The 16498-nt window shown below is 38.8% G+C and overlaps 2 protein-coding genes across 11 annotated transcripts in view; one reads left to right on the top strand and one right to left on the bottom strand.

Annotated features, from left to right (window-relative positions):
• Positions 1-16498, bottom strand: part of LOC137759783 (ELKS/Rab6-interacting/CAST family member 1-like) — a 901087-nt gene that overhangs the window by 725177 nt on the left and 159412 nt on the right. The window contains 1 exon segment of the mRNA XM_068536391.1: positions 14975-14989. Within this exon segment, the coding sequence (XP_068392492.1) occupies positions 14975-14989 (15 nt within the window).
• LOC137759781 (ELKS/Rab6-interacting/CAST family member 1-like) overlaps positions 1-16498 on the top strand; it is a 167669-nt gene that overhangs the window by 72421 nt on the left and 78750 nt on the right. The window lies entirely within an intron of this gene.

Raw genomic sequence — 16498 nt, 5'->3', positions numbered from 1 at the left:
TCTTGCTTATTCGGAGTCTTGTTTTATAACCAGCATATAGTCAGTTTTATAAATGTGCCACGTGCACCTAAAAATTTCTGCGTAATATATATATTCCATCATTGCTGGTGCAGGGTTTTATGTAAATTTAGGCCAGAGTTTTTAATGACGGTATTCAGATCTTCTATCATCTGCTGATTTGTTGTTGTGGTTCTATGTTACTGATCTAGGTAATTTAGATTTTTCTATTTCGACTTAGTTTTTTGGAATTTCCCTTCATATATTGCATTGAAGTTTAGATATATAATATATTCCTTGTAAAGTTAACAGTGGGTTTTATTATCCTGCCTCATCGCCAGTGATAATTTTGGCTTTCAAATCTGTGTTAACATTAAAAAAAATCTTCAATTGTATTTATTGTTGTTATGACATAATTTTTGAATCCTTTAATTTACAGTCTGACTCTTGTCTCTTGTAAGTGGCATAGAATTAGGTTTTTTGTTTGTTCCAATAATCCTTGTCCTTTAATTTGAGTATTTACAGTTAATGTATTTTCTTTTTTTTTTTTTTTAAATTTTATTTATTTATTTATTTATTTATTTATGGCTGTGTTGGGTCTTCGTTTCTGTGCGAGGGCTTTCTCTAGTTGTGGCGAGCGGGGGCCACTCTTCATCGCGGTGCGCGGGCCTCTCACTGTCGCGGCCTCTCTTGTTGCGGAGCACAGGCTCCAGACGCGCGGGCTCAGTAGCTGTGGCTCACGGGCCTAGTTGCTCCGCGGCATGTGGGATCTTCCCAGGCCAGGGCTCGAACCCGTGTTCCCTGCATTGACAGGAGGACTCTCAACCACTGCGCCACCAGGGAAGCCCTAATGTATTTTCTTATAGACCGTTTACTCCTTGTTTACTATTTGTCCCACCTTGTTATGTTCCTTTTGCTCTTCTTTCTTCCTTTTAGATTTCTTCAAATTCCATTTTCCCTTGTATTAGCTTGTTATTTTTACATAAGTAGCAGTTACACATGTACCATGACTTACTAGCTTTTTTACTGCTTCTCAAGCAATGCTGAGATCTTAAATTTCTTTGACTACTTTTTTCCTCTTCCATTTGTTTTTAATGCATTCTAAGTTTTGATATATTTTATTATTACTCTTTTGTGCAGTTAGATTTTATTTAGGTTTATCCACTTATTTATCCTTTCTGTTATACATAATTCTTTATAAAGTCCGTATTTTCATCTGTGATAACCTTCCTTCTGCCTGCGGGTCTCCCTTTATAATTTAATTCAGTCGGTTCTGATGAGAACATATTTTCTAAATTTTGTTTGTCTGCAAATTTCCTTATTTCATCTTTCCTTCCAAACAACATTTTCTCTGCCTCTAGAATTCCCAATGGGCAGCTCTTTTCTTTAGCACTTAAAAATGTTATTCCATTATTTCCTAGCATCCAATCAGTTTCGTTGAGAAGTAAGCTGTAATCTTAATCCTGTTCCTTTGAAAGGAATCTCTCTCTTTTTCCTGGGGCTGCTTTTAAGATGTCATGTTTTTCTTTGTTATTCATGAATTGTACTGTGGTGATCTTAGGTGTGGTTTTCTTTGTATTTATTCTTGCTGCATTTTTTTTAGTGCTTATTGAATGTATGGCTCCATATATTCTTTTTAGTTTTAGAGAACTCTCAGCTGTTATTTCTGAAATATTGTTTTCATCCCAATCTCTCTCTCCTTTTTTCTTTGGACTCTAGTTTACACGTATGATAAAAATGTTTCCTGTGGCCCATATGTCTCAAATGCGCTTTTGTGTACTTCTTATTCTTTTCGTTTCCCATGCTTTAGTCTTAATATTTTTACTACTCTATCTTCCAGTTCACTTACCTCTCTTTACCTGTGTCCAATCCACTACCGAGTTTTAAATTTCGTATAATTTTTATTTCTATCAGTTCAACTTCAATCAGTTCCTAGTTTCTAGTTGTCAAGTTAAATTCTCCACCTTGTCATCTATTTTCTTGAACTTGATAACATTTACCAAAATATGTATGAACTTTAATGTTTAGGTCATCTATGATTCTGATTCTGTTTTGTTTTTTATTCATTTAATTCTCCTTTTCTTGGTAGTCTTGGTGGTTCTTCAGTGAATGAATACCAGACTTGGGATATGACAAGTTGTAGAGAATCTGAATGACATTACAGTTGCCCTTTGAACAACCTGGGTTTGAACTGCACAGATCCACTTATACATGGATTTTTTTTTCCCTAAGTAATACAGTACTACATGATCTGTGGTTGGTTGAATCCTCAGATTCAGAACCACAGATAAGAAGGGCCGACCATAAAGTTATATGTGGATTTTTGACTGCACAGGGAGTCAGCGTCTCTAACCCCTACATTGTTCAAGGGGTCAACTGTATTTTCTTGAGGAGAGAATTTCCTATTCTTAGGTAGGGAGCAGAGGGGAAGATCACCTCAGTCACTGGACCAACTTCATACTCATTTTCCTTCTTTATCAGGTTCAATGTAGATGTTGCATCAACCTTCCTAACACAGAGACACACACACCCACACACACCCACACACATATGTAGAGACTTTCAATGTCCTAGTTCATTAGTTTTCCATTGGGCCAGAAATCTTTCATAGGTTCTGAACCCCAGTTTTGTCTCTTCAGCATTATGAGCCAACTAAGTCTTTGCTTTGACTTCAGTTAGCTTTTGTTTGACTTCTTAGCATCTTGCCTTGTCTACCTATTTATACATGGAAAATACTGCAAGGGAACACTGTTGCTGAATCCAGCTCAGTTCTCTGAATCTTTACTCTCTCTGTGATTTTGGTCCTTAAAATTCTAGCTGCCTTGTTATTTCTCAGTTCCAACTCTGGTTTCCTTAGTCCTATGACATTGTCCTAAGATCTACTGGCTTTTCTACCTCTTAGGAGTCACATTTGGTTTCTCAGACTTTTGCTCTTCATCGGTAGTTTCTAAATGACTGGGCTAGAAAAGCATGTGCAGAATATTGTTCTCACTTCAGTGAGTTTCTTTCTCTATTTTACTCTTCTAGGTCATGGCTACCTCAGTAGCTTTCTAACGCTCACAGTCAAATGTTGCTTATGATTTATCTGGCCTTTCTAGTATGTTTTCCTAAGGTAAACTGATATAGTTGGAAACAGAAGTTCGTACCCACCATTTAAAAAATTCTGTTTTGTCTTTCTATGAATTCTCTTCTTGTCCCATCTTCTGTCACTTTTTCCCACCAAAAATTCCCATTCTCACAGATAGATTATTGTAAGATTAAAAATTATTATTAAGGGCTTCCCTGGTGGCGCAGTGGTTGAGAATCTGCCTGCCAATGCAGGGGACACGGGTTCGAGCCCTGGTCTGGGAAGATCCCACATGCCACGGAGCAACTAGGCCCGTGAGCCACAACTACTGAGCCTGCACATCTGGAGCCTGTGCTCAGAGGCTGCGCAACAAGAGAGGCCGCGACAGTGAGAGGCCCGCGCACCGCGATGAAGAGTGGTCCCCACTTGCCGCAACTAGAGAAAACCCTCGCACAGAAACGAAGACCCAACACAGCCAAAAATAAATAAATAAATAAATAAAAATTAAAAAAAAATTATTATTAAGCTAATATGTTAATTTTGAAAGGAATTAATTTTGCTTTGAACAAGAACACAGATTGGTGAATGGAATATGGAAGATTCCTTAAGACCTTTTTCATCTCTAAGAGTAGTATCCAACCATTGGTACCATAATAAGTTTGTCAACTGTGGAAGAAAGCAGTCTTTATAACATCAACATTATTCAATAATCTCAAAAACTGCTTTACTTTCCTGCTCATGCCACCAATTTCCAAATGTTCAATGGGAGCAGAGAATCATGGGATGGGACATGGAGAAATGGCCTGTCATAGTAACTATAAACATTGGAAGAATGAAATTATAAATAAAGAGGGTTTTCTATGAATATATTTGAAATGTTTGTTCCTAAAGAACTTGTAGAATAAGACTCAGAAGTTTACAGAGAAACACCTCTTGATAAGTATGAAACTCAGTAAAATTTATCTCATAATAGTTTTTTCTTTTGTGTTATGTGATTGTCAGAGTGACACAAAACTATTTTTATCTGGACTTCACAGATCTTCTTATTTTTACTATGGGATCAGTGACCCTACATGTTTGAAAAGTGGCAAAATAGTTAAAATTGGAACATTTCCCCCAAATCCAGGGCATATGACTTACATTTCTGTAGAAGGCAATATTATATTTCTGTCTAGTTCTGGGGTAAACATTTTCATACCTGCCAATCCAATTTGACTAATGTATTGTTGTTACAGTGCATTAGTGGAAAATAAATGGTAAATTCAGTCAAACAGCCATTTCATACATCAGAAAGGAAAATCAGTCAACACAACTGTCTGACCGAAATGAATGAAGAAAACAATTCAAGGCAAACAACTGTCCCAGTAGACTTGTATAAATACAGTAGTGGTGTCATGTGCAGAATTAATCTTTCCTCACCCTTAACTGGAGAACACTCTGCCAGCCAATTCAGTCACTCAAATGATAACTGAATTATAATATTCCAGTTTCATTTACTCTCAGTTACTGGTGACTGCCCTTCCTTCTCCTTCATCTGTCCATCAGTGGAGAATGTCAGAGCAGGAGAATAGTAATATTGGCAGATTGTAATGTACTGTCTTGAATTCCACAGCTTCAAAATTCTTAGGCTAACTCAATGATCTTAAAAGAGTCTGGTGCAGAAAGGATATGTGAATTAAATGGCAGACCACCGGCTGACCCTTCCAGCACTAACATCCCTTATTCCTGGTTCTAATATATCACAGAATACTCAAGAGGAAGTTTTTGAGTGGTCAGCAGAAATATGGCTCCAAAGCAGGCACATGGAAAAGAAATGTTGTCATCTGTGATCCACTTTAAAGTTGACTTGTCTTTTACTCATAAACCAGATTCAGTGTGAATTCTCTTCTGCTAAATGTTAGAGAATCTGTTGGAGGAGTGTGGCCAATTCTTCTGAATTTTTTTACTCTCTAACATTTTTTTAGACATCTTTATTGGAGTATAATTGCTTTACAATGGTGACTTGGTTTCTGCTTTATAACAAAGTGAATCAGCTATACATATACATATATCCCCATATCTCCTCCCTCTTGCATCTCCCTCCCACCCTCCCTACCCCACCCCTCTGGGTGGTCACAAAGCACCGAGCTGATCTCCCTGTGCTATGTGGCTGCTTCCCACTAGTATCTGTTTTATATTTGGTAGTGTATATATGTCCAAGCCACTCTGTCACTTCATCCTAGCTTACCCTTCCACCTCCCCATCTCCTCAAGTCCATTCTCTACGTCTGCATCTTTATTCCTGTCCTGCCCCTAGGTTCTTCAGAACAATTTTTTTTTTTTTTTTTTTTTAGGTTCCATATGTATGTGTTAGCATACGGTATTTGTTTTTCTCTTTCTGACTTACTTCACTCTGTATGACAGACTCTAGGTCCATCCACCTCACTGGAAGTAACTCAATTTCATTTCTCTTTATGGCTGAGGAATATTCCATTGTATATATGTGCCACATCTTCTTTATCATTCATCTGTCGATGGACACTTAGGTTGCTTCCATGCCCTGGCGATTGTAAATAGTGCTGCAATGAACATGGTGGTACATGTCTCTTTTCGAATTATGGTTTTTTAATGGTTTTTTATATGCCCAGTAGTGGGATTGCTGGGTCGTACGGTAGTTCTATTTTTCGTTTTTTAAGGAACCTCCATACTGTACTCCATAGTGGCTGTATCAGTGTACATTCCCACCAACAGTGCAAGAGAGTTCCCTTTTCTCCACACCCACTCCAGCATTCTTTATAGATTTTTTGATGATGGCCATTCTGACTGGTCACACAAAGAACTTCGGCATGGTGTTCATCATCTAGCTAATCCTAACATGCAGACATTTATGAGAGTAAAGTCAGGTCTTTGCCAGAGTGGGTTGCTTATTTGGGCAACTGGGTCAAATCAAGAAGGGCAAATGTAGGCTGCCAGAGTAAATAAGGAGAGGAAAAACAAAAAGAACGAGACATTATCATTCATCAGTGATTTTCCCCCCAATATTCTTAGCCTCCACCTATCTCCATCTTACTGGTAACACAGGAACTAGACTGAACAATCAGGTAAAAGGTCTCACAGAAACTGAGTTAATATAGAAAATAAAAAAATAAAACATAAAATTGTAAATTTTCTTCCTAGGGATAATTGAGATGATAGTTCAGTAATAACGTAAGATCAGGTGAAGTCTAAAGAAATTTTAGAAAACCTGGATAAAGTAAGAAAACATCTGTTCACCGGCATCCGAATGTTCGCGAGACACCGAGACATGCGGGCCAAGTTCTGGAGAGAAGGGAAACACAGACGCGAGCTTGACATTTGGCGCAGCTTTTCTCCTTGGGGCATTTGCTGATTCAACTCATACAGCCTAGGAACTGAAAAGCCAAGGAGTTCAAAAGACTAACCACAGAAGCCAAACGGCAAGAGCTCAAGCTAAAAGCAACAACTAATGGAATGACAGGCTACACGTATCCTTAGTCTCACAGGGCTGGGGGAACCATTACATTTAAAGCCTAACAAATACAAGGGTAGTTGGGAATAGGGAGAATCCAAACTTTCACATGGTAATCCCAAAGGGCAACACCCGTAGAGGAAGGACAAGACAGAAATAGAGCAACCTTCACACAGACTGAAAAACAGCTTTGAATGAGCTCAAACTGAGAATGGACTAAGGTTTCCAGTCCCTATAGAACTGTCTGCCATGAGCAAAAGGAAATCTTTTCAAGAGAACGATAACAGCATCCAGAATGTGGCGGTATCTTAATAGTTTCCTAAAATAAGTTAAGCCCAATTTTAATATAAAAAATAATTGGACATACCAGGAAAAAGACTAAATGATTAAAAGCTCAAAAAAAGAAAAAAAAAAAAAGGACAATGTAAATAGACACAGGAGGACAAGAGTTAGTAGGCGGTTAAAAAACAAAACAAAACAACTATGATTAAACAAAGAAAACAGACACATGGCAAATAAGCATATGAAAAGATGCTACACATTCCATGTCATCAGGGAATTTTCAATTAGAACAACAGTGAGATACCACTACACACCTATTCAAATGGCTAAAATCCAAATACTGAAATCCCAAAGTTGTTGACGATGCAGAACAACTGGAATTCTCATGTGTTGCTAGCAGGATACTTGGCAGTTTCTTACAGAACTAAACATACTTTTACCATACAGTGATCTAGTAATCATGCTCTTTGGTATTTACCCATAGGAACTGAAAAGTTATGTCCCCATAAAAACCTGCACATGGATGTTTATAACAGTTTCTTTCATAATTGCCAAAACTTGAAATCAACCAAGGTGTTTTTCAATAGGTGAATGGATAAACAAACTATGGTATCTCCGTACAAAGGAATAGCATTCAGCGCTAAAAAGAAAAGGCTATGAAGCCATGAAAAGACATGGAAGAAGCTTAAATGCATATTGCTAAGGGAAAAAAAGCCAATCTGCAAAGGCTACGTGCATATTATATGATTGCTGTATGAAATTTAGGAAAAGGCAAAAGTGTGGAGACAGTCAAAAGATCAGTGGTTGCCAGAGGTTGTGGGGAGGGAGAAAAGGATGGGTGAAGCCCGGAATTGTAAAGGCAGAGAAACTCCTGTGTATGGTTCTGTAATGGTGGATACAGGTTATTGCACGTTTGTCAAAAATCATAAAATGTACAAAACAAAGAGTGAGGTCTAAAGTAAAGCATGGACATTAGTTAGTAATAATGTATCAATATTGGTTCATTAACTATAACAAATGTATTACGCTAATGTAAGATGTTAATAATAGGGGAAACTAGGGTGAGAGGTAAGGAAGTATGAGAACTCTGTCCTTTCTGCTTAATTTTTCTGTAAACCAGAAACTGCTCCGAAATAGTCTGTTAATTTAAAAAACAAATCTAGACCTGCATACAAAACTTGCACGTAAACCCAACCACAGCAGCATTATTCATACGAGCCCCAAAGTGGAAGTAACCCAAATGGCCATTTACCGTGAATGGATAAATGAAACATAGTAATATCCACACCATGGACTATTATTCAGCCATAAAAAGAAATCAAGTACTGATACATGCTACAACATGCATGAACTTTGAAAACATGCTAAGTAATCGTATGATTCCATTTGTATGCAATGTCCAGTCTAGACAAATCTGTAGAGACAAAGGATATTAGTGGCTGCCTAGGGTTTGGAGATATGGGGGAGTGAGTGACTTATAATAGATTCTTTTTCTTTTGGGGGGGGTGGATGAAAGTTCTAAAATTGATGGTGGTGGTAGATGCATAAGACATTAAATTGTACACTTTAAATAATATGGAAAGTAAATTATATATCAATGAAACTATTATTTAAAATTCTGATTAATGTATTAAAAAAAGGACAACATATACAATTTAAGCAAAAAGTATTTGAGGAAATGCAACCAAAAGAAACTTCTAGAATTAAAAAAGCTGAAATTAAGCACTCAGAAGATCGGTTGAACAGTACCTTAGTCAAACAAAAGAAAGGATTACAAATGTCAGTTAAAAAATAACTACACTAAAATTTGGAGGGAAAATGATGGAAAACAGAGAAATAAGTACTTAGGACATATAGAGTATATATAAAACACTGTGTCTAGCCAACCCCAAGTCACACAGCCTAGGGAGGAGACACACAGCCTACCTGAATCACAAGGACTCCTCCAAAGGAAAAAGGAGGTTCTGATGCCAGAAGTGGAAGGAATGAATTACAAAGAAAAAGAACAATGGTAAACTATAATCTAGATATACATTGGTAAATACATAGGTTCCCTGGGGTTGTGATCTGGTACAAACAATTAAAAAAAAAGATAAGACTCATAGTAGAGGCTGCTAGACTCTGCTGAGGAAAATGTCCAGGGAGGGAAGAGTTGATTTATTTCCTTGTTTTTTGAGAGTCCACATATAAGTGACATCATGCACTATTTGTCTTTGTCTTATTTCACTTAGCATAGTGTCCTCCAGTTTTATCCATGTTGACTTAAATGACAGGATTTTCTTCTTTTTTAAGGTTGAATAATATTCCATTGTATATATATACCATATTACCTTTATCCATTAATCTACTATGGACACTTAGGTTGTTTCCATACCTTGGCTCTTGTGAATAATGCTACAGTGAATGTGGGAGTACAGATATCTCTTCAAAAATGATGATGTTTCCTTTGGATATATACTCAGAAGTGGGAGGGAGGAAGAACTTACGACACAAATCGACCATGTGTAAAAGACGTAGGAATGAAAAACTCTGAACACCTAGGAAGAGTGTGGAGTATTTGGAAAGGTCACTGTTCAAGGTCATACATAGTTTAAAATTATGACATTTCAGTGAGCCTGTGTGCATGAAGGCTTGCTTATATTTCGGGATTTGAATACAGGGCAAAGAAGTGCTGCTAAATTTTCGATCAACATCAAAAAAAGGGTGGAAATGTTTTTTTCTTTTATTATGAAACTGGAGGAAAGGCAAGCCTAGAATTCTAGGCCCACTAGAATTTTCCCTGATGATAGTGGTAATTTAGGAGAAGAAGAAGGATCCAAGGCCATAGAACAATTTTGAAAGCAAAATAAGGCTGCTGAGTCTTCACCCAGTGTATGAGATTAAGTTCTAATGGCATATGATGAAGTGGGCGTGACACAGCTGGCAGAGCTGGTTGAGTTGTTGAAAATGGCTCTTGAAGCTACAGGTATTGGACAGTAGACGTAGAAAAAGAACAAGGTAAATCCAAAAGAGTGGAAGGACAAAATTAATCAAGAGAAAAGTCAAAAATAGAGAAGAAAAGCAGTAAACTTGGCAAATAAAACCAAAAGCTTGTTCTTTAGAAAGACCAATAAAATAAGCAATATTTGGCAAATATGATCGAGGTGGGACTAGCTATAACACAGAGGGAATTTTTTTTTTTTAATTACGAAAGAATACTATGGTAGCTTTACACCAACACATTTGAAAATCTGGACAAAATGGCTGATTATTGATTAGTTATATGCAGCCATTATTTACTCCTGTTTTGAGTAGAGAATACAAGTAGCTTTATGAAATTAGAAAATATAATCAAAGATATACACCTTAGAAAGACATCAGTTATTTTCCAATGTATCAAAAAATTAGAAGAGTCCTAAATACAAAAATCAGAGATGGAAAATTTACCCAAAAAGTAACGAAGCACATTTCTTTGAAGATCTTAAGTTCTAAGTAATATTAGCAAATAGATTCCAGCAACATATTTTTAAAAAGTCATTATGATCAAGAGGGATTTATCACCATAAAGCAGATTTTTTCAAGTAGGATAAAGTTGGAATGAGGAAAGAAATGTCCATATCCAATATCAAAACACACTCCAAATTTCAGCAGTTTAAAAGAATCTAATACGCTGTAACAGTACATCAGTAGATTATTAAAGCAGAGTAGGAACCCATGTATATGTGAGAAATAAAATATAGGGTAAATAAAGTACAGGCTGTCTTCACTGTGGAGCTATAAAAATGATCATAGAAGCTGAACTGTGCAAAGTTGATCTCAGTGATTGATGGGGAAAATATTATTGTTCTATGACCTTAAAATCTTTCTGACAAAAACACCAGAAACTTCCTTGTTTGTTATAAAGTTATAGATAGACTTAAAAAAATTAGTAAATCTTGCATTTAGTTAATACAGTGCAACCTAAAACATTAGAAGTATTGAAAATTAACATGTTTTATTCCACTGTAAAAAACTTATGAGACTTCTAGTTTTGAGTCCAGCAAGGAAGGAGCTTGGAAGTTGCCACTCTGTCCTAACAGGTAAATATCTGGACACACTGAAAAATCAACAATTCTTCTTAGATTCATTAGAGAAGTGAGGTCACAGGAAAAATCACCGTGCCCAAAATTGGAGAGGCAGATGGCAGATACAGAGAGTAACAACTTACCGGAACAGAAACCCAAGAGCAGAAATCTCTGTGGAAAGCAATGGTGAGGTAGGAAAACCTGAACTATATTTGAAGGATTGCTGGAGGCTTGTGTGGAAAAGTCTGTGAGGTAAAAACTCCAGGGAAGCCCCTATCCTTTTGCGACTTTTGTCTCTTGAGCTCTACCAGGTTGTGACTACCAGGTGAAGGTCAAAGGAAAATCCCCTTGGAATTCTGGCAGGGGCAGGGTGAAAGGAGCAATTTTGAAATACACCAGAGCATTCTGCTGTTCTTCATAAGGCCTGCCCTCAGGAGAAACTGTTTTACCAGAGGCCTAACGTATGGGGTTTTGTCAGAGCCTAACTGACCTGGGGGAAGGGAAATATCCTACCGTGACCCCTGCCGGCCATTGTGTTTCACCTAAGGTGAGGGAAAATACTGAGAGGCACTTGTGACATTCATAGCTGAGGAGCACATGCTCATTATAAGACTGAGACCTAATCATAAGACTATGCAATGCTTCTATAACGCCACATCTCTAAAGGACTATGTACTGCAGTGAATTTCACCAGTGCATCGTGTCTGGATTTTCAAGGAAGAGAAAAGTGAATCATATAAAATGCTTGATTAAACCGAGAAATGGCAGAAAAAGAGTGGAATGTAAAAAAGGAACAAAGAACACTGGCAATAAATATGAAACAGTAACAAATATGGTAGGTATTAATCCAATGATATCAATAATCATTTTAAATACCAATGGTATAAATACGCCAGTTAAAAGACAGAGATGGTCACAGAGGATCAATAAACAAGATCCAAATATAAGAAATCTACTTTAAATATGAAGGCACATATAGCTTAAAAGTAAAGGGTTGGGGAAAGCTACATCATGCTAACACTAATTAAAAGAAAGTTTGAGAAGCTGTATCAATCTCAGACAAAGCAGAGTTCAGAGCAAAGAAAATTATCAGACAAAGAGGGGGACGTTCCATAATGATAAAGGGGTCAATTCTCCAAGAAGACATAACAATTCTTCATGTTTATGTGCCTAACAACAAAGCATCAAAATTCGTGAGACAACAACTGATAGAACTGCAAGGAGAAAGAGAGAAATCCACTATCATAGCTGGAGATTTCTACACCGCTTTATCATAAATGGACAAATCCATCAGGGAGAAAATCAGTACAGACATAGCTGAATTCAGCAACACCATCGACCAAATGGATATAATAAACATCTACAGACTACTTCAACAACAGCAGAATACACATTGTCTCAAGCTCACATGAAGTACACACGAAGACAAACCACATTCTAGGCCATAAAACACACTCTAACAAATTTAAAATGTCAGAAATCATATAAAGTCTGTTCTCAGACTGCAGCGAGGTCAAACTGGAAGTCAAGAACAAAAACAAAGCTGGAAAATTCCAAAATACTTGAAGATTAAACGGTTCAATTCTAAGCAATACATGGACCTTGCTGTCTGTATGTGAACTGAATATCATGCACAGTGACCAATCACCTACAGACTTTGAAAGAAGGGACCTGATTGTTCACTGACCATGATACACATCTGTCATATCCCGGGTGATTTGTGGAGTTAAGAACTAGCTGTGAAGTTTGTACTTTATGCCCTTCCTCACAGTTAATATGGCAGTAACTGAAATTTGATGGTTTTGTTGTGGTCCTGGGATTATTTAACTAAATCATGGTAACTGAAATTCATGCATGGGCAAACTGTTCAGAGCGAGGACTGCATGTGTAGCATACATTGGGTAATATTCCATTGCAAGAAACAAATACCTAGAAGAATGTAAGATAGGATGAGAAATCATACTCTTGTTATGAGGAAGTCTGTCCCTAAGCAGAACATGAAACTGAGATATCATAAAGAAAAAGGCGAGTTGATTTGACTTCATAAAAATTAAAGAATTCTGCACGGCAAAAGGCAACCCAAACATAAAGATAACTGACAAACTGGGAAACAAAATATAAATATTTGACCATGGATTTGGCCAACAATTCCTTTTCTTCACAATAGTATGAGGAGGGAAAATCTCAGTGAGTCAAACCTCATGAATCAATAGATGAGAGGTTAGACTAAAGTTCTCATATGGTGTGGATTTAATTTTATGGAATGCAACTTACCTTCCAACAGAAAATGTATTACCAGTCTTATGAAGATCCTTGGCAATGCAAGTAGAGAAACCTTGAGTAACTGTGTGATAGATGCATCTCTTTCCTGTTCTATAAGAGGAGGAGAACAATTAACAGAATGTCTATTTCTCCAGGGCAGAATTCCAATATTGCCTCTGTACCACTGAGCCTTGTAAAACATCGAAGCGGACAGTCTTTAGCAAATCACTCTTAAAGAGTCAAGAGGGAAAGAAATGGAAAGGCTAATGAACTTGCCAATGACCTGTGTAGCCCTGACTGCTGAAAACAGCGATGATGGGAAATATGTGATGCCACGTACGTGAAACTTGAAGAGCACAGAGATTCAAATGCAGTAGAGTAGGGAAGAATGCCTCTGATAACCCACCCAAGTTGAATTATTTATAGTCTCAACTGGGAAATGTTGATTAAGAAATGAGAGGACACAGGCAAGAGCGGCCCCTGAAATTGTGCCTAAATACCTCCAATATTCCTAAGGAATCCCGCGGACAACTGTGTCAGAGCGGAGCTGACAAAGGGAGTATAGTAAGCACAGAGGTCATGGCCTTGTCAGCCAGCATACGGAGAGCATTACTGATCCTCAGCAAATCATTACTGATCCTCAGGAAAATGTACTGTGACTGGGTCTAAAACCTGACTGGAATTTTCCATAGATGTGTGATATTGGAGATGGGTTTGCAGCTGCACTTGCCAAATCACCTTTGCAAAGCACAGTAGGCCACAGCCAGAGGAGCAAAGGCTGCTCTGCTCTTTCTCAAGCAGAAAAGGATTTTAGAAGTGCCCACTTCTGTCCCACAAAGGATGGGGCTAGCAGATTACGAATGAGTGATTAGCACAGTATCTGTGATCCCTCGGCTAATTTCCGTCTTGAAGCTGGGCTATACAGACTCAGGTGTTGGGTGATGAGCCACAAGCCGTCTGAACAGGTGCTTAATCAGGACTGGACAGGATGAATTCAGGCCTGGGCATCTGGCATCTGGTTCCAGCCCTTTTCCTGGCAGTTAACCTTTAGACATGTCCCTGACACCTTTGCATCTGTAGCTTTTCGTTGTTGTTGTCTGGTTGTTTAAATGTGTAAAATGGTGATAACACTACTTGGTGGCATATTCTATTTTAAAAAACCTTCCATTACTCCACGCACATCAAACAGTAAATGCGTTCTCTTACTAAACCTGCATAACAATTTTCTGAACTCTTGTGCTCTGGGCAAGACTTATGAATACAGCAGGCAAATAAAGTGAAAGGTGAGACAGTACATAGTGTTGTATTCAATTGGGTCTTGATACCCAAGTGTGACTCTTCACCAAGGATTATGCTGTAGTTAAGGACACAGATTAAAGTTGTTTAGAGTGTGTCCTAAAGTCTCACTGGCAGAATTTAAATCTCTACTCTGGAAATTGTAGACCTGAGACAAATTGCTTCCCTCAAGTTCATTTCCTGCATCTGAGAAAGATAATAGTATCTACCTTGTAGTAGACTGAATAATACCATTGCCCCCAAATGTCCACATTCTAATCCCCAGAACCTGTGAATGTCACCTTAAGTGGCAGAAGGGACTTTGCCAGTGGGATGAAAGTAAGGGTTTTGAGATGGGGAGATTCTCCTGGACTACCTGGATGGACCCAAATGTAACCACTGGTATTCTCATAAGAGAGAGGCAGAGGGAGTTTTTACTCCAAAGAGAATGTGATGATGAAGTTGGGGTTGGATTGATGTGGCCAGAAGTCAAGGAATGCTGGCAAGGAAACAGATTCTCCCTTGGAGCCTCCAGAAGGAGGATGGACGGCCTTGTCAACTCCTCGTTCCAGCCCAGGGAAACTGGTTTTGGACCTCTCTCTTCCAGAACCATAAGAAAATAAGTGTGTTTTGTTTTAAGCAAGCACATTTGTCGTAATTTGTTACAGCAGCCATAGGAAACTACTGCGTACCTCATAGGAACTATTTCTCCAATTAAAATGTGTGACTGGAAACACACTTGGTGGCATGTCTGACACATGGTAGGTACGCTACTGTAGGTCGTTCTCGGAAACTGAAGCCTTGGTTTTGAGGGATCATCAAAACCAGTACAGTGGTTGCCATGTTTCTCCTTGTTCATCCTGGTGACAAACCTGGTAGAGAGAGCTCCATCCTTTCCCACAGGATGCCCACCCCAGTACTTAGAGGGAAGAGGTTATGTCTCACTTAAGGCACCTTCCTCTTTTCCTTTCTACTTTTTTTTTCATTCATCTTCATCCAACTGGCCTTTCTAAATTTTAAAGAAAACAAGACCATTTCTCAATGGATTCAGATACTACCCCAAGTTAATATTCCAACCAAGTTCTTGTTCTTCCGGGTCTCATCACCAGAAATTTCTGAGCCTAAATCCTCTCTAGTTTCTAGGATCACCCATTTTCTCATTTCTCCCTTCTCTAGTTCAGAGTCTTGTCAGTTTAGTCCTTTCCCTAACCACAACTTATAATAAGGTGACACAGCAAAGTGATGAAAGTCTAGACGGTCTGGTTTTAGTCCTGGGTTTTTGCCACCTACTTACTGTGTGGCATTAGGCAAGCTATTCAACCTCTCTGGGCCTCAGTTTCCCCCAAAAAAGGTGAATATTACGTACCTATAGGGTTGCCATTATGAGGATTAAGTGAGTTAATATTTGCTAAGCACTTAGAATAGTACTTGTTGTAGTCTAAGCACTACAGCTGTGCTTGTTAATAATAGTAATTGCAATTCCAAGCGTAAAACTTACTCAGCTTTCTGTCATAACTTTGAAAGGTTGGTCTATCTTTTGGCCGGCGTTTCAGGTAACTGAGTCGAGGCACGGGCTGAGGCATTGCTACCACTGGGTGGTGTGTTCCCAGAACTTGGAACAGCGGTGTGCAATGGGTAGTGGTTCTACTTGGAGACGGGGCAGACTGGACAATGACGGCCCGGGAAGGAGGTGTGGTGTCCATAGCTTCGGGGTCAGAGGTGCCGCCTGCTGAATGACCAATGGCAGCTGAAGCCGTAAATGGGGGGCCGGGGAAAACGGGGGCAGAATGGACAGTGACGGCCCGGGAAGGAGGTGTGGTGTCCATAGCTTCGGGGTCAGAGGTGCTGCCTGCTGAATGACCAATGGCAGCCGAAGCCGTAAATGGGGGGCCGGGGAAAACGGGGGCAGAATGGACAATGCCGGCCTGGGAAGGAGGTGTGGTGTCCATAGCTTCCATATCAGAGCTGCTGCCTGCCTGATCTGAGAAAAGAGAGTGAAAGTGGGAGAGCTTCTCCCTAGCTTCTGACTCTTCTCGAGGTCTAGCACGCACTGGACAGCTCAGCCTGGTGCTGTGACATTCCATTGTACGTGTCACAGGGCAAGGGC

The sequence above is a fragment of the Eschrichtius robustus genome, chromosome 2 (genome assembly GCF_028021215.1).
Source record: "Eschrichtius robustus isolate mEscRob2 chromosome 2, mEscRob2.pri, whole genome shotgun sequence".
NCBI lineage: Eukaryota > Metazoa > Chordata > Mammalia > Artiodactyla > Eschrichtiidae > Eschrichtius > Eschrichtius robustus.
The sequence above is the reverse complement of the archived record's forward strand: the minus strand, read 5'-3'. Positions and strand labels throughout refer to the sequence as shown.